At 40.4% G+C, this 27,849-nt stretch overlaps 1 protein-coding gene across 2 annotated transcripts in view; it reads left to right on the forward strand.

Moving 5' to 3' along the window:
* Positions 1-27,849, forward strand: part of mpped2a (metallophosphoesterase domain containing 2a) — a 91,397-nt gene that overhangs the window by 13,861 nt on the left and 49,687 nt on the right. For both annotated transcript variants that reach the window (XM_084730835.1, XM_084730921.1), the window contains exon 3: positions 19,586-19,767. In XM_084730835.1, coding sequence (XP_084586961.1) covers positions 19,586-19,767 — 182 coding nt within the window. The remainder of the gene's footprint in view (positions 1-19,585; positions 19,768-27,849) is intronic.

Raw genomic sequence — 27,849 nt, forward strand, 5'->3', positions numbered from 1 at the left:
AGTAAATTCATCTCTGTAAAATCTGGGAGGTGACTGAGAGACCTGACGTCAATGTTTCCATCAGAGCCAGGACTTTTTTTGAGAAGTTTAGATACTGGTGCTAATTCAACACCTTAGTTTAGACACATGGTTTGTTAAAAAGTCTTAAAAAGTTTGAAAATGCTTGATTTATAAATTAACTGTTAAGTTTTTATGATTAGAAATATGCTTGAATTTGAATATACTCAAAATATAATAAAAATACTTGAAGTTCATCATACCCAAACCAAACCGAAAATCTTTTCATGTTTGAAACAGAATGATCCCGTCGTCATTTTTTTCATTCATTGCTGGATACGTCCTCTGTTGATTCCTTACAGTTGAGTATGATCAAAACATACAGTCAAAGTTAATATTAACAGCTGATAAAATAAAGGAAATGACATGTGCATTTATTGTAGTTTCATTTCTAATAATTCACATATAATGATAAAGGCTTCTAGAGTTTATGTACCTTGAGTTTTACTCTTTAAAAAGCTATATGAACCATGTGGGTGCTGATACAAATGAAAAATTTGTTGCAAGAGGAGGACAGACCCTTTAAGGAGCAACATGAAAGATCCTAGCATTCAAAAATGACTGCAGTACAAATAGTGAGTCAGAGCTATAGATGATATATTTAATTGGTTTAATCCCTATTTAATATACAGTCTCTGGTTGAAGCAAGTTGTTTCTCCTCCTCCCCAGACTGAAGGAGAGACAGGTTGCCTGCAGGCTGCAGGTACACTGAACCTACACGGTGCAACATTACACTTGACAAGCGCCGACACTTTAAGGCCAGAGATTTATTTGCTTTTTAATGTGTTTGCATTCATGTAGCATTCATTTCTGAGGATGTGCACAACCATTGCTCCAAGTGTATGCAGGATATGCGAGGCAGCCGTCATGCATGTGGTATCTGATGATGGTGTGTACGTGCAGCAGGTCAGAGCAGGTCACGTCACGTCAGCTGTTAGCCAAAAAAGCTAAATAAAAGATGGGGGATTAGGGAGTGGGGGAGAGTCATGCTTTGCACAGGTGGAAGTATTTTTATTATTTTGAGTTTGTTTGGTTCCTCCAGAGAGGAGAGGTCCCTCTGCGATGACTGAATCTAATTTGAAGGCCACACTCAGAGAAGTCAACTCTGTTTCCACCATGGCCGACATCTGGACAGCCAAGAACAAAGGATCTCTGAGTTTACTGGATCAGCAGTTTAACTGGGGCACAACAAGGCTGAGATTTCTGCTTTAATAATAACCCCAAAATACTCAAAATTTCTCAAATGCTTGTATTATTTTTTCTTAACTCAAAGCAACTGAATTTTAACTTTGCCCCTAAATAAAATGTAATACAACGAGCAAAATTCTGATTTAAATCTAATAAGATAAGACATAAATAACACTAAGAGGTTTTCTATACTTTGATACTTAGTTTTTCACAAGATTTATTGAACAGGACTTATATTGAATTAAAGAAATAAAGAATAATATATGGAGAAAGTGTTGACCCAAAATCTGTAATCAGTCTGAAAATGTAATTGGTTTGAGGAAGACAAAATGGCGACATTTGCATATCAAAACATGTTGTTGTGGTTACCGGATTAAGAATGATGTGAAATCTGTTGATTGGAATAGTGTGGACACTTAACAGCCAATCAGAGTGGAGTATTTTTCATGGCAGAGAAACATCACGGAGGAGGATGCGCCATCCTGAATATGCAGTGTTAAAATGTTCTCCTTTTTCCTTTTCAGCCTGTTGTTTACTCTTTTTATAAAACATCGTTCACTGAAGACACCTGAGCTCAGTGCATTAATGTTAATGCTGAGAAATGGAAATTCTTTAAACCCCCACACGTGCCCGAAAAGAAAATATTCCACATTTAACAAACTCCTTCTCCTCCAGATGCCTTGTTAATTATTCCCGCCCTCTGAATAATTGAGGAGCTCGTAAGTATGAATCATTTAATGACGCCGCCGCCTGCATCCACACACGTGGATATTCTGACATGAGCTGCGGAGGAAACGGCACAGAACACGGCCTTCACACTTTCATTTTAGCACCGTCCTGGTTTTTATTAATGAACTCCCGTAGAATTTTTATGTGCCGAATTTCCCTTTCTTTGTAGTGGAGCAGTGCTGTAAATGTGGTCGAGGAAATGGTTTGGAGTTATGATTTTATAGGAAGTGATTCTGCGCAGTGAGCGAAGCAGACCCAGCTGATTCTGTTTTACATGTACACAGTGAGAATCAACGTCTTTTTTTTCGGTCCCCATTAATGAGATTGTGTATAAGAAGGAGGAGGATGCTCAGCGTGTTGAGTCACGTGACAGAACGAGGCGGTCGAGGCGCCTTCGATGATAATTAAACAGGACATTTCCATCTCTGTACTGGTATTAGTGGCTTTGCAGCTCATGCGACTCCATTTTCCGCACCAAATGGACTGTCCAAAAAGGGAGCCTCTGTGTCTTTTCTCGTGTCGTGTTGTGGAAAAACAAGTTAAACCTTGTTTACTCAAACCCTTCAGCAGCGGGAGATGAAAAGATGAAAATTCTCAGATAATTGGCAGTTTAATTGTGGGGGAAAAAAATGTGTGACTTTCAAACTGAAATGTGGATATTTCAAAACTCTCTGTGTTGTCTAATTTATCGTTTTACACATCAGAAGTGTCACACTTTTTTTCACCTTCTCCTCCAGCGTTCGGTTCAGCTAATAGATCTCAGATAAAAACACAAACAAAGAGATTGTTCCTGCTTTTCAAGTGAGTCAGTGTTTGCTTCATGTTTTGCTGTCGGTGGGACGACAAAGCTCTGCTCTGTTTTCACTCCGTCCACTTATTTTCTCCTGTTGCTAAATATTGTCATCACAACCATAAAAAACACTTGTTTGTCTTGATTTTGAGAACCATAACTGAGCTCAAACATTTGTTTTTACTTTGTTATTGCAGCGTTTCTCAAAGTAGCAGCGGCTAAAAAGTCAAAAGGTTTCGCTGTTACTGTTTTACTGTAATTGTTACAATATTTTATTAGTTTGTGGTGCAGCTACAACCTGAAGGTAAACTCTATCCCCAGTCTGTTCCTTCTTTCTTTGTGGTCGTCTGGTTTAAAACCAAAGAGTCCCCAGATGACAGACGATGAGCCACTTTTAGAAGCTTTAACATGTTCAGGATTTTCTTCTTTTAACCTTTCTATGATCTGTTTTTTTTTCTTTGTCTTGTTTGTTGCTCAGATTTCTCAGAGACACTTTGTGTGAGGTTTCTCTGCTGCTTTGTGTGTTTGGGTCACATGGTTCTGGTCATTTGAGCGCTGCAGGGACGTGTTTTTGTCGGCCAAACCGGAAGTTAGCTTCGCTCTGGTTCCAATACCGTTTTATTCCTTCCTGACACTGATTCCGATACCTGAACTTTGCGTATTGGCTGATACTCTGATACCAGTATGTCTTTTAAAAAAGCCACTTGTGAAAGAGTTTGTTTTGTTTTGTCCAGTTCAGTCCAATCCAGCTCACAGCTCTGGAAGTTTGCTCGGGTTTTACCGCAGATCCCTACAACAACAAACCAAATCAGAAAATAAAGATTGAAATAACAGCGTCTGTGTTTGTAGTTCAATAACATTACATATCATATAAACAGCGGATACTCACGGTATCGATGGCCAGTCCTTCAGTAACGTAGTCGGTCAGGACTGCAGTGTAACACCGCAAACTCCTCAAGAAACTCTGGGAAAAACACAATCAGGATTATTCCTCCTCTTGACACAGACTCCAGCGTCCCTCTACGGGCTACAAGAACGTGGATTTTGCAGCGTGATCTGATGCCGAGGTAAAGCTGGCATTTCTCTCCTCTACAGACCATAAAATCTGGCATGTGGGGACGCTGCTGGGAAGTAGCAGGATCCCGTTTGGGGGATGATGTATTCGGGATGTGCGATAAGACATTATTAGGTCATCAAGTATTAGAATGTATCCACGATCCGCCATTACAGAGAGATCATTGTATTGTACTGCAGTGCTCATTCTATCCAGCATGATAATCTTCACAAACAAACACAACTCTTTTGATATTTTAAAGCGTCAGCACAAAACTAACGTTGTAAACATACTACACCACAGCTGCGTGACTTCACCACGAAGTGTGAGAACAGAGTGTTCAGTGTGCTGATCGTTCGTGTCCCAAACAACCTCTGTACTCTCACTTAGCCACTTGTTAGCAAACGCTTTATGAAGACACATTAAAGCTTCATGAGTTGGATGTTTACTGAAGTATTTTATGTTGTAGAACAAAACTTGTGTTAACCGCTGACCTTATTTCTGGCATCTATTTAAAACCCCACTGAGTGAGACGAGGGAAGCGGAGGTGCAAAAATACATTTCCGGGTTTTAGATTTCCTTTCTTCAGCTCTTCATGGAGACCGTTGAATGCCTACCCAAATCATTGATTATTTCAATGGTCCAAACCAGTCAACTCAGTTGGAAAAACAACCAAACCAGTCAGCTTTTTAGGCAGGATCAAGGTGGAAATGCCATTTTTTTATGCTCCAGGGCCAGAATTAACTTCAAACAAAACAATGATGGGGATGACATTGATCAGCTGTACTGATTGATTGACTTGCAGAATTAATGGCTCTTAAAGTGACATGTTTCTTTGAATAACAAAACAGACGTTAACCTAGCAACATATATTGTTTGGCTTGAAAATGACGACTAAATTATTTTGATAATCAATCCATGGTTTTGAGCCTTTTTTTAAAATAAATAAATCTCAGATTTCAGCTGCTTAGATGTGAATATTTGCTGGTTTCTTTAGTCTTTTGTTACAGTCAAGTGTAAATCTGAATTTGAGGATGTACCCTTTGACTGACTGACAATTTTTTAACCTCTTTGGAAATAATCGTTAGTCGCAGCCGTACGTCATACCATACTCAGAGAAAAATATCCCTTTCCCAAAACTGCACAATGAAAATAGCAGTTTAATCTGAGTATCAACCTACTGATGGACCTTCATTTTCATCTTTTTGGGAACTGAAAGCACCTCAGTACCCTGGAAATCAATGATTATTAATCAATGGCACACAGGGAAAAACTGCCTTTTAACTAATAGCGCCGCCTCATGTTTACCTCTCACCTCGCCGTCACTTGTTCTGTTTTCCTCCCAAACAGTTTGTGGAGGAGCAGCAGTCAGCAGCTTCAGCTCTCGTGAGAACAAAGAGCCCGTCCGATTGCGTGGCCTTTTGTTTCTGTCAGCCTGCCGCTGCTCGCCGTCAGGAGTGGAGGGGCTTTTGTAACAGGAGAACCCTTGATTAAGTTCCCTCTCCACCCCTGACCTGCTGCTGGAGTTGGTGGTGGTGTTTTTTTTTCTTCTTTTTGGTGGGTGGTGGGGGGGGGGGGAGTTAAGTGACAGTTGACATTGGACAGGTCTGCTGTTTTTGAGATTGAAGCCCTTTTGATGTCTTTGAGATTTTGGCCTCTGAGCCCCGAAGCCTGGCATCGCAGGGCACGGTCTCCTGATGATGTCACTTCCCCTCTTGACATGAAATGGAGGCAAAGCTGGGCGAGCCTGCAACTTCTCAACTCCTGACGTGAAGTCCTCAATTTATGCAGTTTAAAGTGTGTTTAGTTTTCTTTTACCGGTAATCAGCGTTATGTTTATAATACACGTGACTCATTTCAGCAGTCTTTTTATTTCATGGAAGCTTGTCGAGTAGAAACAGTCTTTCTTTTCTGTGAACTGAACGGATCCTAACGTCGGAATCGGAGATGAGTCATTTAATTTGTCCTGTAGGTGATCAGGGAGACAGAACAGTGTTGAAGTTATTGTCAGTCTTTTGGATGGAATCACTCATGCATCTTAAAAAACTAAACGTGAACATTTTCTTTTTTAATCTGAAATGGCTGTAAAAATTTTGGTTGATCTTGATGGAAAATGGAGTTTGGACGCTGTCTCCCAAATTGGCATAAGACAATGTCCACCATGACACATCACAATGGACGAGGGCTGCTACAGGGCTGTGACAGTATGGATGTTTTCTGACCGGACTGACAAAGCAGCATGTTACTCCGGGATGGAGAGTAACTGCAGCTGCCTTAATTTTACATTTTACTGGACTTCATTGAAGTATACTGTCATAAGTGCAGCGTAGCTCCTTTAAGGAATAGGGCAGTACGTAATGCGTGTGCAGCCGCAAGTGAAGCAGAGTGAGCAGCAGACTAGAAGCTGAACACTAAGATGTCAGCCTGACAGTAAATGTACACTTCAGGTTACAGTTTAATCAGTTAAAAAGTGCTGCAGCTTCTCAACAGCAAGAAAAGTCTAATCTGTTGTTTCCAGCTGCTGGAAAAGTGACGGGAATAGCCCTGAAGAAAGCTGCTCAGGAAAGGTTGATGTTAAGCTAATGCTAACGCTACTGTTGTACCTTTACAGCATTGGCTTGATGTAATTGTTTTCCATTCAGAAGCTTTGTAGTCCAGCCTGAACTGCAGCGTCTTTTTAGAGACAGGCCAGGGGACAAGTATGTGTTTTTGATTTTTAAGTAACCTGTCCCTTTAAAGAACATATACATAATTATGACTTTGACCAAACATTCATTGCCAGCTTATATCAAGTTTATATGCTTTATTTCCAGTTTCATTTGTTTTTGATTGGTGCCAGAGGAGTACTGAGGTGCCTAATTGTGAGTTATTTTCTAAAAGCAGGATATTTGTTTAGTTTTCAAGTCCTTAACTGGATCTTTGTGTATAGTGGGTTCTTTTGGATACATGTAAATATCCCTGAAAAGAGTTACAGGAGGCGTTTGAGTGCTACCTTACACAATACGTCTGATAACCTTTGCTTGACGCAGTGCCGTAAGGTGAAGCCATCATGTTTTTTATATGTGAACCCTCTCTGTTGTGAGCGGTGTTGTCTGTCCAGGTGAACACTGACTGCTCCACTAGTTTATTCTCCCAGCCAGTCTGCTGGTTGGTGTTTTGGCCCCAGGGGCCACGACGCACCCGTCTCTTCAGCCGTCCTCCCATCAGCCCTGCAGCCAGGCGGACTGTCAGCAGCACAATTAAAGGCTGTGCCGTAATGAAAGGGGCATTAGCAGAAGCAATTTATTTCCCAGCGCAGTGCCGGAAGGTTTCTCTGGTGCTGATATTTCAACGCAGGCTTTGTGTGCCTTACTCTGCCATTATGGGAGGGATGAGGAGGACGCGCCCTGCCTGAGCAAATGGAGTAAAGAGGGGAGACGGGGGAGGAGGGGGGGGTTATCAAGGCAAAAGGCCATCATTCACCATTCTTTAAAATCAATTCTCATTTGAATGTTTTTTTACAGTGTGCTCGTGCTCCTTTTCTTTTTTTCTGTCTCTTGTGAATTTCAATCATTCTGCATCTGTGTTCTGTCTGTGCTTTTGCCCCCTTTTTCCTGTTGGGTTTTCTTGTTTGCTTGTTCTCGTCTCCCACCTTTGCCTCTTTCTCAGCTCCCTGGTGCACCCCCCACCACCACCCCCACTCCCACCCGCACCACCCTGCTCTCCGTTATTCCTGTGTTCATTTTGTTCCTCTGAAGTTTATTGAATTAGCGCAGACAGCTGAAATGCAGAAGATAAGAGAGGCGCTCTCTCTGCTCCTCTCAGAGAAATGGTATTGCACCGTGGATGAGTGAGCGGTGGGTCTGTGTGTGTGTGTGTGTGTGTGAGAGAGAGTATTGGAGGGGGAGGGGAACTGATGCAGAGGTTATAGACAGAGGAAATGGGGAGCATTGTGTTTTGATGTTTCTCCTGAAACAGCGATAAAGACAGAGCGAGCTCAGTGGAAGAACAGTTGCTGATTTGTCTCCAGCTCAGCTGTGATTATGTTTTAAATGTACTCGTCTTTGAGCGTAGTGGACACAAACATCAAATTTTCTCTGACAGTCTTTGTTGTAAAGTTCGATGAGGAGGCGGTGAAGTACGGAGGTCCGTTTACAGCCGCCATGATTTTAGTTCTGATCATTGAAGCTTTTTTTTTTTTTTGTCTAGAAATAATCTTTCTGTCAGGACACCCTGATGAATTTAAGTAGCAATGAAAGTTTAACTTTTATAACTGAATGTCTGCATTTTAATGTCTGGCACTGACTATTAAACAAAGAACAAATTCATTTCTCATCAATTCATCTATTGTGTCAGAAATAGTGACACTGAAATAGATAATGACCGAACAAATAAATAGAACAGAGAAAATCAAGAAATTGATATATCAGTGCACAATAGAGCTGCAACGATTAAGGGCTTATTAATTGTTAAAAAAAAAATCTAAATTCTTTCATTCCAGCCTCTTAAATCTGAATATTTTCTGGTTTCTTTACGCGTTCATAAAAGTAGACTGAATATTTTTGGTTTGTGGGCAAAACAAGACTTTTGAGGACGTCATCTTTAGCTTTTGGAAACAGTGATCAGCATATTTCACAAATGTCTGACATTTTATAGTCCAAACAACTGATCAGTTAATCAAGAAAATAATCAACCGATTAATCGACAATGAAAATAATTGTTAGTTGCAGCCCTACTGCAAATCAGAACTGGGTTTTATTGCCAAGAAGATTTTCACAGACAAGGAATTTGCTTTGGTATATCGATGCATAGCAACTAACAACAAGATTGTTGTTGAATGTTTTGTGAATCAACTAAATGATTTAACTAACAAATCATGTCAGGCATTAAAAACTCCATCACAGTTTCCTCTTTCTAAAAGATTGTGGTTGTGTCCCAAAAAAATAGCTTTCCTCTGATCCTCTTTCATACACAAATCTGTCAAATTATGGAGGTCAAAGTCACAGAAATAATTTTAATTTTCATGGTCTGCTGCTCACATTCAGTTAAACCGTAACCTGCGTAGACTTGGGCTGCGAGTATATTCAGTCCATAAAATGTCAAAGTGACCAAAGAGCCCAAAGTGACGTCTACCTATAGCTTCTTTAGTCCGACCGATAGAACAGAACCCAAACTCTTCATTTACTATCATAAATTGCAAAGAAAAGCAGAAAATCCTCACATTTAAGAAGCTGCATCCAGTAAATGTTTGACCTTTTTTGCTTGAAAAATGATCATCAAAATAGTTTGCAATTAATTTTCTTCTGACTGACTAAACGATTAATCAACTAATGGTTGCAGCTCTGTCGTAGAGGGCAGTATATCTTCAGAATCAGTTTAAACAAATATTAAATGTCATCATAACACATTTATTGCTAAATGAACAGCAATGAATGATGGTGTTTTGAGGATAATTAACCCTGCTGCCTGTGGTGTGTGAATTTCTAAACAGACAATGAGTGAATTTCATTTGTCTTTACATTAAAAATCACTGCAGTAGAGTCGGGCTGAGTCGAGCTTTGTGTTTCTGATGTGAACCAGTGAGTGCACCCGTCTTCATCCAGTTTGTCGTGTATGGACGGGGCAGCTTTACTTGATTAGCAGTCTATTTCCCTTTGACCCTGGAGGTTTTAGGTGGCCGTGTCCCCCCGCTGGTGGTCTTATTGATGAGAAATCATTAGCGGGATGACTCCATTAACAATGAAGGAGAGAGGGAGAAGGAGGAGCCGGAGGCTAATCCTTCTGCAGCAGGTGGCAGCAGGTATAAAACGGACAGAGACCCAGACCAGACAGTGATTGACATGTGGTCCTGTCTGAGACAAGTGGGCAGCTCAGAGGTCGTTAACCCCATTAACCCTACCTGGACAAGGGAGGGTGGACAGAATATTCAACTCTGTCTGTAAATCTTAGTGGTGTTTGAGTCTTTTGTGGGGAACAGTCTGCAGCATAATTTGTACAGTTTTGTGGTCCATGTCAGACTTTTCATACCCAAACAACAGAAGTTGACCCTCATATTGTCTTGGTCATTTGCGGTACTTCTCATGTTCAGATTACCTAGTTCTGTGTCACGTTCACTGTCTTCCATGTTTGTTTGAGTTGCTGTGATGCAAATTTGTTGCCTACATCCGTGCCGTGCAGAAGAATGTAAAGCATTGTCCAAAAGCTGAAAAACACTGCCAGAAAGAGTGGAATTTGCGACACAGAGAATAAACAATAGCATAATATGAGACCAGAGACGTTTTTCTAAAGTTTGGACACAATTTCTTTATTTTTATTAACATGGTTCAGATTGTACCGACAGCATGAAAGACGGTAATCAAAGGAGTAGGTGTCTACTTTGAAAAATCTAAAATACAAAGGAACAAAAGCTTTCACAAACCTGAGGGGCAACAGGTGCATAAGAGAAGACCATGGGTTGACAATAAAAATAAAAAAAGACACTGGCCTCTGCACTTACATTCAAAGATTTAATGACACCGTTATTTTGCGTGTCTTGCAAGTACAAAAGACAGCGTGTGGTAGTATTTTGCTTTTTAAGGATCTAAAATATAAAACATTTTGCTTTGTTTCCACATTTTTTGATTACTACATAATTCTGTAAATGTTATTTCATAGGTTTGATGACTATAGCATTAATCTACAATGCAGAAAAATAATAGAAATAAAGAAAAAACACTGAATCAGAAGGTGTGTCCAAACTTTTCGCTGGTACTATGTGACACACATCTTGCGTGGTCTCGGTCTTTGACTGTTTGATTTCAGTGAGGCTCTTTTTGTTCCAGTTAAGGAGACTCAGTGCTGCAGCACACAGTGATGTTTTAAACAATAGTGTCCTGGTTTAGCGAAGGCCCATTGCTTCAACATGATGACGTCCTTGTGTGCAAAGCCAGCTCCAGTTAAAAATGATTTCCGTTTGATGTGGAAGAACTTGACCGGTCTGCACAGAGCACTGACCTCAACCCCATCCAACAGCTTTGGGATGAACTGGAGAGCAGAATCTGACCTCATTAATGCACTTGTGGTCAAATGGGATCAAATCCCAGCAGCCAAGATCTCTCAGAAGAGTGGAGGCTGTCATAGCAGCATATTAATGTCCATGGTTTTATAATAACATAAGGCTATAATGCTCAGGTTTTCACATCGATTATTCACATACCTTTGGCCGTGTAGTGAGAGTACAAAATGCTGTAGAGCTACCAGTTATGTTAAGTATACACATTATTTATTATTTATAGCACTTGAACCATATAATGGAGTGGAATAACACACTTTCTATAGTTGGAAACTGTTTTTGTCTTTCCCCATACAGCAGAAACATCTGTGTCTGCAGATCAGTATTTGATCAGAAGTCTGTCAAATTAACTGCATTGATATTAAATAATTAACAGCAGAATAAATGAATCAAACGATGGCTCTACATGCATGAATTCTGTCTGGAAATGCTTTCACTAAATTCAGTAAATTGTTTGTAGTTTTAAGTCCTTGAATACGGATAAATAGACAAGAAGGATGGATGGATTGATTGATTTCATTTATTCATTTTAAAATAATAATATAAAATAAAAAATATTTCTTCTTTGAAAATAATAAAAGATGTTAGGGTTCATTTTAAATTTTAAATTTTAACTGTAAGAGCTCAGTGAGTTGATTTAGATGGTTGAGAAAGGGGAGGCAAACCCGTTAGGACTGTGTCCACCGTCCACCAAAGTATTTTTATTTTTTTTTTACAGCTAAAAACGCCAGGCGGTCCTCACAAAGCGCCCAGCTGCTTTGGAGGCACTGCGTTTTTGCAGCTGAGGCGCTTTGGTTGCTATGATACAGAACATCTGCAGAAGCAATGGTTAATTTATGTTTTGCAAGTACCTAATTTCACAGATAATTTGTGGTATCAACAGATACTGAATGTTGCCAAAAGGTAGATTATTTGCTCTGGATGAAGGGCAGGTTGAAGTACGTAGGGGGAGAAAAGCTGGACTCACAGGACTATGTGGATTAATTAAATTTTGTGGGTGAGGAGACATCTTGGCATGTACCAGAACATGATACAGGAGTGGATTTTCGCTTCTCTTCCATCCCAATCCAATGACATAATTAAATACAAAAGAAAAATCCTGTTCCTTCCCAATCCTGGAAGAACGGCTCTCAAGAATGGCATCAATCTACAGTCACCACTAGTAAAATGCCTGCAAAAAACTGACATACCCTTACTATGATTCCCTGTCCTGCCTGTTTCCGTTGACTCCTTGTCCTGTCCCAGTCATGTGATGAAAATCAACTCCCATCCAGTGGGAATCCTGCGTCCCGTGGGATTCCAGAAAAAAGTCATCCTCTAGTGAGTACCATCGTTTGGTTCAAGAGCTGAAGTTGGACGGAGCCCGGCTGAAGGATTAGCCTACTTCCGTGTGAGCAGGGCACAGTTTGTGGTATTCGTCCTGCCCCTCGTCCACGGTCATTAGACGGCTGGGTAAAAAGTGACAGTGACGAGTGTAAAAACGTGGCGCTCCCATTGCAAACAATGGTCTCAGGCAAAAACACTTTGGTGCTTTAGAGAGAAAAGACATGATTTCTTTCCTTTAGTCAGATGTTAATTAATAAATTAGAGGTTTACATGAAGTTATCTCTTCTAGTGATGGATAGTGGAGTTTAAATGTAACAAATAATATAATGTATGATAAGAGCTCTTTAGCTGAACAGTTTTTTGGCTGTGTTAGAAACAGCCTTGGTCTGTTTTTGGACGTTGTGAAGACTCGGGGGTTTTCAGGGAAAAAAAAAAAAACTTGAGGAAGTGTTGCAATCAATCACAACGATTATGTGGCTTCCTTAAAGAGCTGGACGAGCCAGAGAGTGACACAGACGGCGACCTTCTTATCTGCAAGCGAGTAAAGTGTCACGTTTGAAGAAGCGAGCTCAGGCTGAACTTTGACCCCGTTTACTTGTGTGTTTTTCCAAAAGGCCACAGAGCCAAGTGTGCTCAGTCAAATTGAATATCCTCCTACAGACATCAGAGAGCACTCCTCCGTCCCTCCTTCTGTCTCTCCCACGCTGATTTATACTTCTCTCACTGCTATTCTCTTCTGTATGACACATGTAACCAATAACTTATGTATGCATGGGTTCAGTCCAGTTTTCTGGGATTTAGTTGTTTTTTTCGTATTTAACTTGTATAGTTTTCAAGATTTTTAGGGCAAAGCACCTCCGGCTTGTCAGTCTTATTTTAGCACTGATATTACTAATGTGCTATTTATGTGATTTATGGAGGCTACAGGGTTTTTATGATATCACTGCAGGCTGCAGGAGTGTTAATAATCGCACCATAAAATTATATTGAAGTGTTTTTTTTCTATTCACATGAAACTCCTCGTTGAATTTGCACAGTAACACTAGAATTTGAGACATTATGTGATGTGAATAAATAGCAACCCGACATGTTAAAGCAATAGATAAACCTGACATTTTTTGAGAAGGGCAGAACAAGCAAATAAAGTTGTAAAAGTATCAGTACTTTAATACTTATTCAATACCATGTTTAAAACAATACAATACTAACATCAGGGTCCAACATAATTTTTTTTTTTTTTTTTCACTTGCAGAGCTGGGCAAGTGGATCTCCTTGTCAGTCTACTCACCCAAACTCAGCTTTTTACTTGCCTCTGTACAAATTGTTTTATTAGTGGTTATAAAATAAGAAAAAAGGACTAAAGTTAATTGGGATGTTTAACTTGGGGCTGCAACGTCTATCAACGTCACATCACCTCCGTCAAGGGAAATCCTGACCATGACAAGTTTAACTCCTATACACAGCTTGCAGTCTTTTCTTGCTGTGACACATGCCTTCTCGTCAGTGTTGATTGGCTATTATGTGTGATGTCTAACCTATCCGAAGTGCACTGTTAAAATAATTTAACCACAACCCCACCTTTTTTTTCTTTTTTGCTGATTCTATGCGGGACTTAAAACCGTGATGCGATCCAATCTGTGAGTTTTATGATCCGTTACACTCCTAGTGAAAAATGACCATCCAAGGTGATGTCTTTAAATTTCTTATGTTGTCAGTCCAAAGCCCACAGACATTCAGTTTAATATGATAATAAACTACCATGTTTTAGAGATTGAGAAAATCATTTTCCATTTTACATGAGAAATTACTTGAACTTTGTTGCCAGATTTACTTGCCCAACATGGCATTTTGCTGGTTTGCAGCTAAACCAGAGAGTGTTGAGTGACTGTTCCTGTAACAGCACTGTCTGCAGGTTATTAATAAAGAAGAGAAAGAAAATAATATCCTACTTTGTGTGTCTGAGACTTTTTTCCTGTTTGCCGTGGCATCAAAAGAGTAATCAAGTATCGTTTTTTTGCTAGCATTGTCTCAAACTTGAAAATTCTGGTATCTTGACAACCATACAAGCAAAGTGAAAAAGAACAAATTGGCTCAATTTTCAGAGGGAAAAATTGTTTTAGTTCCCAAATGCGGAACGTCTTCTGTCATCTGTGAAGATTGTAATTAAGACACAACAAGAGCATGACAGTAAGAATAAAAACAGGAGTGTCTGGCTGGTGTTAGCTCAAGAAACACTGCGCCTCATGATCAAAGTGAAAATTAATGTTAGGTTGCAGGAGTGCCATAATATAATCCTAAAACGGGGAAAGATAAATGATGATGATATGATTTTGAGATATTAAAGCCGTCGCCGTGCTGTTGCAGCCGTAGGTGAGGAGAAGTTAATGCTGTGAGGTTTGTGAAGGATCACAGACGTTTCTTCATCCAACAGATATTTCTGCAGCCACAGACCTCGGTTTTGTGTCAGCTCCAATGTCATGGCGGATTTGAGAGTGTGCTCCTGCCCTCCTCGAGCGCATTAGCATTTCTCCTCTCCCCCACTCTTTTCCCTCCGCAGTCTTCCCTCTGATGTCACGCTGAAGCTCAGACATGTTAACACGAACCTTCATGCTAACACAGCTCACTGGAGAATATTCTTTTACCTGCTGCCGGAGCACAAGAAGACTTTTTCATTTTCACTGTCTCCGTTTACAATAGATCAGAGGCCTGTGCTGCACTGCTGAACTCCTGAACTCCTGTATACATTACTAATGAACCTCTGGATTGTTATACAGTCATATGTTAACAGGAAAGACAGGGGCCCTCTCTCTTTGTGTGTGTGTGAGAGACCTATGCAGCACTATCATGAAGGTTTCTTGGCCCGGGCCTGCTCTAATTGATAGGGGCTGCTGGTATTTACTTACATTCTCAGGGTGGATTAAATCTCAAAGGAAAGGGGAGGAGATGGAGGTTGTTTTTCTCCTGGCTTTGTTTTAATATGCATGCTTGTGTGTGTGCATATATATGTGCGTGTGTGTGTTTGCTGGGCATTTTGTCATCCCATGTGGTTCTGCGTTCGTCCTTCCTCCATGACGAGAACTGTCGAATCCTGTAAAGCGGCATGACGTCCAGGCACCACAGAGCACCAAATCTAATCACCAGCTACACTGCAATGTATGTGCTGCTCTGCTGGCTTAAGCTAATGTATGTGTGTGTGTGTGTGTGTGTGTGTGTGTGTGTGTTTGTGTGTGTATATAGGAGCACAGAGGCTTATTTACTGCACACAGTCAATAGTAAATATCATTAGCTCTGTAGCTAGTTTTTCATTTTGTTCAGTGTGTTTAATATGGAGCCCAGGCCTGTTCGCTCTGCTCCAGTGTCTCACAGCAAAGCTTGCAGGATTCAGCGTGAATGTTTTTTTTTTTTTTTCACTCACCCAGTCAGGCAAGTGGATCAGAAATATTTTTACCTGCCCCTGTATCAATTGATTTATTTATTTAGCGGCCATTTAATCACATCAAAGGCTAAAGCTAGTTGCCATGTTTAATCTAAGGCTGCGACGTCTATAAAATGTCAGAAAATAGTGAAAAAGTCCATCCCAGTTTTTCAAATTCCAAGGTTATCCCTTTAAATGTCTTGTTTAATCAGTCTAAATCCCAAAGATTTTCAGTTCAATATGATGATAAGTAAAAAAAAAAAAATCAGAAAATCTCCATATTTGAGAGCTTGAAAACAGCTTTGTCTGCCAGTTTGCATGAAAAATTACCTTATCGATTCATTGATTGATAGTTTAAAAGTTTATTTCTTTTTCACTGAGTTGTCAGATCTGCTAGTCCAACATGGCATTGAACTGGGCGATCCTTATTGCTGAGCCCTGGCTTGAACTGTAGAGGAGAGCCTGGACTACTGACTACCAACTGCTGACTAACTGCAGGCCATAAAGGAGAAGATACAAGCCACAGGCAACAGACTAGATTCTAAGATTGTGAAGACTGAAGGCTACAGACACAAATCCACACAAAGAGTTTAAAATTGTGCTGGTGTTCACTGAAAAAAATGACAGAATCTGTGGTGCATATTTTACCAGCATTCGGCTGGTGGATGGCGTTAAGTTTGAACCCTGGTTGTGGCAACATTGGATTAACTTGATTTTTTTTTATGTGATGAAGTACAGCAATTTTACAGGGATTTAGTTCCATCAGATTGTTCAAAAAAAAAAGTGGAATAAATGAATGTATAAACCGAATGTCTCCATACAGGGCACCCAGGGTCACTGAATGGCTTGATTAAAGTGATGTGAATCATTTGCTGTGGCCTTCACGATAACCAGATGTCAACCCAGTCCAGCAGTTATGTAGTGTTGTCACAATACCACAGTTTTTGACTTTGATACCTATAACAAGTTATCAGCATGCAATACCACCCTCTATGCCTGCTTTTGCTTGCCAATGTTAGCTTTGTGCAAGGCAAAAATTCACTCTGCTTTCTGTGTGAACACGCCAGTATTGACTAATGTTGGGAAATTCTAATATTGAGCCAGAAAAGCATTTTAAAAAAAAGACCTACGCTTTGGTGCACTGTGCAACACAACAGTTAATGTGAGTTTTTGGAGTGATGTGTACAACACTGCTCTCCAACAACTTCATCATGACACCAGATGAGAAAATGTCTTGAGCAAGAGTCGTGTTTATGCCTTCCGGTAGAGTTCAGAGTGTTGATGAATCCATGGCAAGGAGCGCCGATGCTGTTCAGCAGGCTCATTCTGAATTAACACCTTACTGAGACGCGTAATGTTGTTTTTGTTCATTTGTTTATCACGATTGAGGATTTCATCCAAATCGCCCACCGCTACTACAGACTTCTGACCACAGACAGCGACTGCAGATGGTGGCTGGACTACAGACTGCACACAGTGACTACACGCTACAGATGGCGACCAGCTTGTCCACCGCCGTCCTACCACTAACAAGACCTTGCAGATGACTGTTCAACTCAGAAACAGAACAACAACAGATTCAGGCCTGTTTGTGGAGCTAATATTCTGCTCAACATGCCCTAGAAACAGGAAAACAGGAAAATTGCTTCCCAAATGAGAACTCCTCAAATGCAACGTTGCCTCCCCACCAATAAGACTTTCTTTTGTGCCGGGGCGCCTATTTTCTCCATCTCTGTTAATGACGACTCCTCCAGCCAGAAACCTTTTGATTTCATCTGCTTCTGTGGCTGTTTTTATGCCATGTTTGTGCACACATGCAAGTTAACTCTGTGTGTGTGTGTGTGTGTGTGTGTGTGTGTGTGTGAGTGTGTGTGTGCTGTCAGGTTGGAGATTGCGGCGTTGATTATGTGTCTGATGTTGTCGACAGAGTGACATCCCTTCTAATGAAATAATGGTCTAGTGGCAGAGTGCTGGAAGATTGCACATTGTAGACTTCAATTACAGACAAGATGATTTTTTTCCCCCTCTTTCCTTTCAGTCAGAGAAAAAGTACAGGTTTTTCTTCCTTTTTAACAGACGTGCTTACATCGAACAAAAAAGCCGAAGAAAAGCCTTTTTCCAGCCAGACTAGGGTCTAAGTGTTTTTTTTCTTTAGATAATGGATAGAAAGGACATGGCATGCCTTAATTCACTGTCTCTTTAGCCAATCTGATGCCACAAAACAGCCATTGCCCTCCTTGTGTGCACAAATCAACCTGCGTGCTGGTTGTTTCCCAGCTGAAACTACACATTTTTCACTATTGTAATGTCTCCCCTTTTCTTTGAGATGCGTTTTGCTCTGCTGCATGCATTATTCTGTGGACCATGTAATTTATTTTGCACAACAAATGATCTTTTTAAGGTTCCAGTCTTCAGCTGTGCCCCGTCTGCTATCTGGTATGAAATTAGCATACATTTCCTAAAAATATGCTTCTGGATCAAGAGCACCTTTTTAAAATATCACAATGAGGGAAAAGGGCACATTCTTTGAATTGCTGCTCTTTTTTTTTGCAGAGAATAATGTTCAAAATTATAAAATGACTAAATAAAACCAAGGGCAGACATCTCATGAATAAGTGGAAAATTTCATTGCTTGCGAGATCCGTTGGGTTTGGTCTTTTTTGTTGGTGATAACATGATGATAATGGATTCAAACATACTTGACTGATGACAGTGTCATTTGATGGCTACGAAATCTGTTTCTTAGAATTTGTACAACACTTTTCAGATTGATAGCGTGAAGCTGTGCAGTGTGGGCCATCTCATACGTATAATGAAAAAGGTGCTAAAGACATTTCTACATTTTTTACAGATAGTAAAATGTCTGCAAACGACCTCAAGTGCTGAAAATATTCGCAAACAGTGTCAACAACCTGAAGTTGAGGGTAAAAACCTGCAATTACTGCATTTCAGCAATAGTATAGATATTTTACAGCTGCAGCTTATCTCAGCTTTACATTTTCACAGTATCATTTGTAATCCATAATGTATGTGGATGCAGTTTTCACAAATTCACTGCAGTTTGTAAGGCAGCGTCTTGTTAAAGGAGTATGTTCAGGCAGAGACTCTCCTTGTCTGGTCAGCTAACTGACAGATTACATAACAAAATGCAGCACTGAAATAAAAACAGATCAACACAGTAAAACAGGTATAAGTCAGTGACTTTGTTGGTATGTGGAAGCTGCTGTTAATAAATGAGAGCACGTCTTCTATCGATGGAAGAAAACAAACCCTGTAGAGGAAAGAAAAGGGACGACTTGCACCCTCAACACACACACATGATCGTATTCAGGGCTGGACAATAAACTGGACCAAGTCACACCGAGGGCGACGGCAGTATCATTTTAGTGGATGAGAGCAGTACGGTAAAATTAGGTGAGGCTGGCAGAGAATATCAGCAACAGTAATGATTTTAAACTTTTTGCCGTTCTCTGCGACAGACTGAACAAACGGATGTTTAATTCTCTCACACAAGGAGAAAACATGATGATCTTGACAATAATGATTTTTTAGTAGGTGGATGTCCAAAATGTCATATAATTGAGCTGTGAATAGCTTGAACAGGGACTGAAGTCTGAATTATGAATTATGAAACTAAAAAAGGATACTTGACACCTCTTTTGATGCCAGGGCAAAAAGAAAAAAATAGTCCTGCAAAAATAGTTTGTTTTTGTTTCCTTTTTTTTCTTGCACATACAGAAAGTAAAAGTCACTGAACTGCCACTGTCTGGTTTTTGCAAGCCAAATTTTAGGCAGGACAATTAAGACTGAATTGAACTGAGGTCTTGAATGAGCACTTAGATTACTTTTTTTTATAGCGAAGGTACTTTCAATACTGTAATTAACAGCTACTGTATCATTTGACAACCTTAGTTATCTTGACATACTGCAGAGTTTAGGACTCAGTGTCCAGCCACACTCTCAACACCTCTCCTCTGTCTGTGTCTGTCTTTTCAGGGTGGACCCCATTCCTTATGACACTCCCAAACCAGCAGGACACACCAGGTTTGTGTGCGTGTCAGACACACACTCGCGTACAGACGGCATTCAGATGCCCTACGGCGACGTACTGCTGCACATGGGTGACTTCACCGAGCTGGGCCTGCCCTCCGAGGTTAAGAAGTTCAACGACTGGCTAGGTACTAAGCTGCTTAACACACACATTCAACCGCACGCCGCTGGACGCACGCACACATTGTTTGCACACTCACGCAAAGCTGACACGCACAGGCTCGCGTGAGCAGGGGGGGACAGTGGGACGTGAGACATGTTGCACGCATAACCAGTAACTGGACCACACAGTGACGCCCCCTCCTCCCCTCCCCTCCCCCGTTGACCCCACAACTGCTGTGCTAAAGTGTCCAGTTTAACCCGTCTGACCTAACACCCTGGCTCAGTTAACCTTTGACCTCTCCCTCTGGCCCTGTGCTGTGGGTGGGAGCGCTGGTCTGCGTGTGTGTTTTTGTCTGTCCCAGCAGCCACTGTTTCATCTCTGGACCCTCCAGACGAGCGCTGAAGTGACTGTGAGGCACTTTTGGTCCCTCAAATGTAGTCATGTTTCACACGTACACACACACCAAAAAACACACACATAGTGTCTGACAGTCCCTCTCACCAAGTGTATAAATCAATAAGTGCCACCCACCACACTGGCCTGTAACACTGGAAGACATTTGAATCTTTTTGTGTACGTCTCAAACCCCAGTTCCAAAAGAGTTGGGATGCCGTGTAAAACATGAATAAAGACAGAATGTAATTATTTGCTAATTCTTTCCACTTGTATTCAGTTGAATACAGTAAAAGCTACACCATATAGATGGACTGACACAAAGTGGAGAAGTGTGCTGCGGTCCGATGAGCTCACATTTATTTTTTGGAAATCATGGATGTTGTGTCCTCCAGGCTACAGAGGAAAAGAACCATCCAGATTGTTACCAGTGCAAAGATTAAAAGCCAGCATCGGTGATGGCATGGGGGCATGTTGATGGCCAAGGCATCATGGGTACCTGTCACATCTGTAAATATTGAAAGGTACATACATGTTTTGGAGCAACGTATGCTGCCATCCAGACGGCATCTTTTTCAGAGACATCCCTGCTTATTTCAGCAAGACAATGCCAAGACACAGTCTACATGCGTTACAGCAACGTGGCTTTGTAGTAGCCTGCAGTCCAGACCTGTCTGCCATTGATCATGTGTGGTGCATTATGAAGCACAAAATACAACAACAGAGACCCTGGACTGTTCGGCACCTGAAGTCGTACGTCAAGCAAGAATGAGAAAGACTTCTTTCAAAACTTCAACAATGAGTGTCCTCAGCTCCCAAATGCTTACTGAGTGTTGTTTAAAGAAGAGGTGATGAAACACAGTGGTGAACATGCATCAAATTCAGTATGAGTGTGTATTTATAATTAATCCATTAATCAGTTCTAGCATTAAATATCTTATCTTAAATAAAATGAATATAGATCAAAAAGCTTTTGCAAATCATTGCATTCTGTTTTTACTAACGTTTTACGCAACAACACCAACTTTTTCCAATTTGGGGTTTGTAAATGGAAAGATAAAAATTAGCTCTGGGAAGCATGAATCAAAGCAAAAGACACAAGTTGAAAATGTTTCACCTCAAGGGAAAATTTGTGCACATCATGACGCCTCATGACTCCAGTTCGTAAACGTAAACAGAGTTAAAAGGACACTGAAGAAAATTACCAGAAGAACTTAAGTTCCTCATGAGAAATCAGCCAGAAGCTGAGATGTCACACAAACGCACTCAGACACCCTCCCCATGTCTCCTGGACTGCAAAAACTATCCAGCTGCCAATGGCAAAATTGACTTTATGTGTCCGGACAGACCTCTGCACTTTCCTCTAAATTGGCTGGCCTTTGTGCAAAAAAGCGGATGAGAAGAAGGAGACACCAGAAGAAACAGGAAGTGGTTGGATGTTGAAAACACATAGAGGGAATTGAAGATTGGCAGTAATGTTTATCTTAAAAATCCAGTTTTAGTCTCATAATCCCGACTCATGACATTCTGTTTCTGCTGAGAAGGAAGTTTCTCGTTGAACTATGAAAACTAAGTTCACTGGACTGAAACAAAACAATATATAATTACAACAATAGAGTCAAAAGTGTAAAAAGTTGATTTTTCTTTTTAATGGTTTGACCTATTCATATTGTGAGAGTGGAACCTCTAAGTGTAGAACTCTTCTCAAAACCTGTGTTCTGAGTATCAAACGCTCACCCCCTGCAGAGCTGAAAGGTTTCTGTCAAAGTTTTGCTTCTCCGAAGACGACAGAGGCTGCAGTCTGTCTGGATTCACAGCAGTTACAGTGGATTCCAACATTGATCCAGTTTTCACAGCCAAAACAAGAAAATCCAGACGTCTATAGAAACTTCTCAAACCACTCCTGTGGCGTAATCCACTCCTCGAATCTCCATCGTTATGCTCAGTGTGTTCAGTCATGTTTTTGACAGAATATAGCTGGAAAACATCTCAATCCTCGTGCAAAGTCGTGTCAAACTCACTGCCTCCTGTTCTTCCACTTCTTTGCTGTTTGTGAACTTGAGGCCTCTTCCCGCTTATGCAATTTATTGTCAGTTCCTGCAACTTTTGTTATCTCACATGCAAGTGGACCTGATAACACTTTATAATAACATCAGTAATAAATGGTAAATTGATGATTAATTTAACTTTAGTTAAAAGTTATTTTACTGTCAAGAAGCATTCAAATAAGGTGTTAATATGCATTATCAACAATTTATAGGCGGTTGCGTTTTAAAATGGCCATTTTTACTTGGCCATCCAAGTAATTTTTATAGATGCTCAACACGGTATTTATTAACCATTTACAAAGTATTATATACATAAGTTGCATCTTTGCAATAACCAACCAGATAATGTTCTCACTTCCAATTCCTCAAGAACAGCAGCTTTGTCAGTGACCCAACTAAGAGCTTCAGCATCTATAAAATGCCAGAAAACTTTTTACCACTACATGGTCAGGCAAGTTTGGATACTAGAGCACACACAACTCTGAAAATTAAAAGGCTGAAAGTGAATTTTGAGCTTTTTAACTATGGTCTCAAAAGTGAAAATATTAAGATTTGAATGTCTAATAACTGCTGCAGTCTGATACAGGTTTGCAGCGTATTAATTGCAATAACTCAACAATTCAATTTCTGTTCAGTTCTATTCAAATCATACTTAGAGCAATAATTAGAGCAGGTCTGCTCTACGACCATCCTCTTTATAAACCCAGTCGTTTCAACAGGTTTTATGTTCTCTAGTTTTAAAAACTGTCAACATTTAAAGTCTTAACTTTCAGTTTTCTGAATTGTGACTATGATTTGTTGTTGGTCAGCCACAGCAGTGAGCCCACTTTGTCAGACTGACTCTTTAAACTATTGCCAGGTGCTGTGCCCTAATTCTCCCGAAACACGCACACACACACATGCATACACACAAATGAACAAAGGGTGAACAGTCGCACACACGTGCAGACATGTCCCATTTCTTCCCCCCCTCTGTTTTCTGCTGTGTCACCGCCAATACAGCACCTGGCACCACGAGGAGGACACACTGGTCAGCTTTTCTATCAAACTCCTCCATCCATCAACAGGGACAGCTGCTTCAAGTGTGCATATGTCTGTGTGTGCTTTGTTAAGCCGGGGTGAAAACAGCGATGTTGGCCGAAATGGGGAATCGATGCAGAGAAAAGAGGAGAATGGTTCAGGGTTGTTGAAGGTTGTGAGGTTGTTGAGAAGGAGATTTTATATATTAAGTCATAACTTCAAGATTAAAGCTGTAATTTCATCAGAAAAGTCAAAATATTATGAAAATGTAGAGGTTAAATGGACTTATTATATTACAGAAAAAGGTCAGATTTCCAGATGATCATTATTAAATCTCGTCTATCTTTGAAATTGGTGAAATCCTTGTAAAGACGGTATTTCTTTAGCCTCTGCCTGCCATTTTTGTACAGAAAGTACCATCTTCCTTCTCTAAAAGCAAGCATTGTTTCAGATTTTAAAGTTTAGAAGCTTTTAAGTCAGTGAAAACATGCCATTTTAGTCTGCATCTTTTGTTTCTGCCGTTTGGAGGACAGATGGCTCTCAGCAGTCTGCAGGCTGAGAAAAAGTAGCTTATTTATGTCGTAGCTTTTACAGTGTAGGTGTGAGCTTTACATGCAGAAAGGGCTCTAATAGAGAGAGAACCTAAGTGAAAGGTACAATATTCCCTCCAAGGCCGTTTTTTTCTTTGTTGGCGAAGGCAGAGAGAAAAGAAAGAGACTGAGTCAGACATGGAGGAGGTCGACAGTCGGCAGCGTGGTGACAGTCACTTGGAAAAATGTCATTTTGAAGGTATATTAGTTCAATAATCGAATGTTTTTTCTGGTTGAAAGATGAGAGTCTCACATCTTTCCTTTTCCAAAACATTGTGATTTGGTCCTGGTTCTGTGATTTGGAGATTGCACTTGGCCATATTGTGATTTTGATTCAGTTGCAATTAATTGTGCAGTCGTGGGTGCAATTACAGCCATTCCAGACCAACAAGGCAGACCAAACCAAACTGTAGGAAAACCTGTGAGCTCCAGAGAAACGGTACACAAAAATATACTGTCGGCTAATAAATTATTAACCGGTTAAATTGTAAATGGCGATTAATTAATGAGTAACCAATAACATTGCACAGTGAAGTTTTCTTATTCTAAACAGAAAGTTGCGTAGTGTGAACCACAGAGTGATCCAACAACTTTTCAAGGAATCAAGGATTTTTATGGAACAAACTGTAAAACAGTAGAATCAACAGAGTCTAAACTTTGGGCTGGATGAGGTTGTTATAGTAGATTTAAAGCTTCTGTAAACTGAGCGGCGTGTTTGTGCTCCTCCGCTGCCTCTCTGCCTCCTTCGTCTGCTCCTCTCAGACTCTGGAGGAGGCAGCAGTTTGTCCGGGCCATCGACTGATGTTTGGCCTGTGGAGGGAAATCATTGGAGATCGATGCGGAGGAACGAGCTTTCCCTGACCCAGCCTGTCTGATGGTAGAGCACCGGCTCTGATCTGCTGCTTTAAGCTGTTCCCAGAGGCCTCAGTAGCCTGTGTGTGTGTGTGTGTGTGTGTGTGTGTGTGTGTGTGTGTGTGTGTGTGTGTGTGTGTGTGTGTGTGTGTGTGTGTGTGTGCGCGCACGCTTGTGTCTAAGCTTAGATGTGTAATGTGTGTGTTATAGATAGAGGAGTCGATGATGCGTGTTCAAAAGTGAGAACATGCTATAGAGGGTTTTGTTGTAAAACCTATAGTTTAACGTCACTGCAGATGGTTTTTAAAAGTCTTTACAGATCTTCATGAATGTACAGTTTGTTTTAAGAGTAAATTGAATGATGCAATTAGGGCTGCAACTAACGATTATTTTCCTTATCGTTTAATCTGTCGAATATTGTTGCAATTAATAAATGAGTTGTTTGGTCAAAAAAACATAAGAAAATGGTGAAAAATGTTGATCAGTGTTTCCAAAGTCCCAAAGATATTTAGTTTACTGTCATAGAGGACTGAACAAACTACAAAATATCCACAGGTTTGAAGCTAAAATCAGAGAATTTGGACTTGGCTGATTAATAATTGATTAATCGGTGCAGCTCTAGTGTTGATTACTCATATCCTTTGCATATACTGTATCTTTGCAAGATATGGAAATGTAGTTGCTGAAATGATTGACAAAACTGAACAAAAGCACTGAACAAAAGTGAAATCCTTCACATACAGTGGATCTACATCCTCCTACAACATGGAGTTAGACTGACAGGAAGGTGTTCAGCTCGCCAGCATCAGCCGTGAAGCATTTTTTACTTTTTGTTCCTCTGTTTCATATCACTCTGGCCAGTAATGGCAGAAGGTTACGATGCAAAAAAAAAAAAGGAAAATGTTAATCACCGTTTTCCAAAGCCCAGGTTCATGTCCTCAAATGTCTTGTTTTGCCCACAACCCAATTATATTCAGGTTACTGTCTCAGATGGAAGAAGCCAGAACATATTCATAGTTGAGAAGCCTCAAAGACTCAAAACCGTTTAATCGTTTATCAGAATAGTTGCCGATTAATTTAATGGTCGATTAATAGTCCATCAATTGTTGCAGCTGTAGGTGCTATAATAAAAAAAAAATAATAATTTCATTTCATTGGCTAAATGATTCATGATGAATCAAAAAAAAAAGAATTGTCAGATAATTATAATATTCATTAGTTGCAGCTCTTATTTACACATCAAACACCAGGGCTCAAAATCACCACTGACCAAATGACGAGTCAATGTTCAAATGTTACCAGCCACTCAGTAGATTCCCATTGTTTTTGTGGCTGGTGAGTGAAGCGAACTTACCAACATTTGGCCGGTGAACAGTGCTAATTTTGATCCTTGTCCAGCACACACGGAGCAAGTCCTGTTCCTGGCCACTGGATCAATATTCACCACTCTTGTTGGCTTTGTTGTCTCCGTGAGCCACTGCAGGAAATATCTGGTTCTTCAGCTGCTTAAATGCTCCACAGTGTTCAGCAGCAAGTCGCTAACTTTTTCTGTCTGTTTATTGGTGAGCAGGTAAGGTGCGCTGAGTTTATCATAGCTTCACTGTTGCCCGCGATGATAGGAAAGGACCTGAAAGGAACTGAAATGTTCCATAGAGCTGAGGGGAACTGATAGAGAGACTGGCTTTACAGAACTGGTGCATATTCACAGATTCTGTGCTCATTGGAGGACGTGATGATTTTGATTTTGGATTATATTTCCTCAAGGATTCAGACAAGAGAGGAGATGAGGGGAGATAAGTCTAATAATTCCTGGATGTTCACCTTTTTAATTTAAGAGATGCAATGCAGAAAACTCTCCTTTACTCTGGTTGGAAATATTTTTATTATTGCACTGTGAAAACCACTGTGCGCAGATGTTTTTGTCTTCTTGAATCTTGCACAAATGTAAGTCTGCCTCGTTGAGAAAGATGACAAAACATTTCTCTGCACACATTGCTCTTGTCTTTTGTTTTGATTTTCTTTCTGTCTTTCATGCCCCCGTTTGTGGGCGAAGAATAGAAAATAAATCTAGGTGTATCACTCCACCAACCCTCTGTAAGATGTATCACGGTGGCAATAAAAAGCAGTTGAAATTCCCAGTAGAGTAATGGAGATGGAGTTGTTTGATGGTAATTATGTTTTGCCCACCTTTTCCCTGCCTGGTGGTGGTGGAGAGGATGATTCGCTTTGGGTAGGGAGTGTGTGTGTGTGCGTGTGTGTAAATGGATGTGTGATCCAGTTAGAGTGCTAGGGGACTGAGAGACGGCGCTCTCATATAAGGTTAGACTGGAATTTATGATCCTGAGACGCGACAAGAGCTAATTTAGAGTAGCGGGAATGAAACCTATAGACCGGGGAACCATGATTCTTTCATTTTCAGCATTAGAGAACACACACACTCCCGCTCGGTCCCACTCACACACACTTGCGACGGGTGCGGGGGAATGTTTTATTTATCTGCATTGAGCCAGCGTATCTTGACTGAATTTCTATTCTATTAGTTTTATTTCCAATTCTGAACCTCACCGCTGTAAAATTGGGCAGAGCGCTTACATCTTTTCTTTCACTTACTGTCATGAGTCAGAAGCATTTTTATTCAACAAATAAGTTTTATTGGATTTTTTATTCAACATTTTATTCAATTTGCCCTCTTGGCATCATAACCTTCTGCTATTACTGGCCAGAGTAATACAGAGCAGAGGAACAAAAAGCAAAAAATGCCTCACAAAAAAGGGAATCAGCTGATGTTGGTGAGGTGAACATCTTCCTGTCAGTCAAACTTCATGTTGTAGGTGGATATAGGCATATTGTATGTTAAGGATTTCACCTTTTATTCAGTGCTTTTGTATAGTTTGCCAATCATTTCATCAGCTCTATTTCCATATTTTGCAAAGATACAGTATATGCAAAGAATGTAAGTATTCTAGACTGGAGCTGCAGCAATTAATCAGTTATTAGTCAACTATTAAATTAATTTTGACAATAATTTTTTCTTTTTAAATGTGCCAATTCTCTGATTTCAGCGTCTCAACTGTGAACATTTTGTTGTATCTTTTGGGCACTTTGGAAAACACCGATCAACATTTTTCACCGTTTTCTGACATTTTATGGGCCAAACAACTAATCAGTTAATGGAGGAAATGATCGACAGGTTAATCCATGTTG

Source organism: Lutjanus erythropterus, chromosome 1, assembly GCF_056507025.1.
Source record: "Lutjanus erythropterus isolate fLutEry1 chromosome 1, fLutEry1.hap2, whole genome shotgun sequence".
NCBI classification, from domain to species: domain Eukaryota; kingdom Metazoa; phylum Chordata; class Actinopteri; order Lutjaniformes; family Lutjanidae; genus Lutjanus; species Lutjanus erythropterus.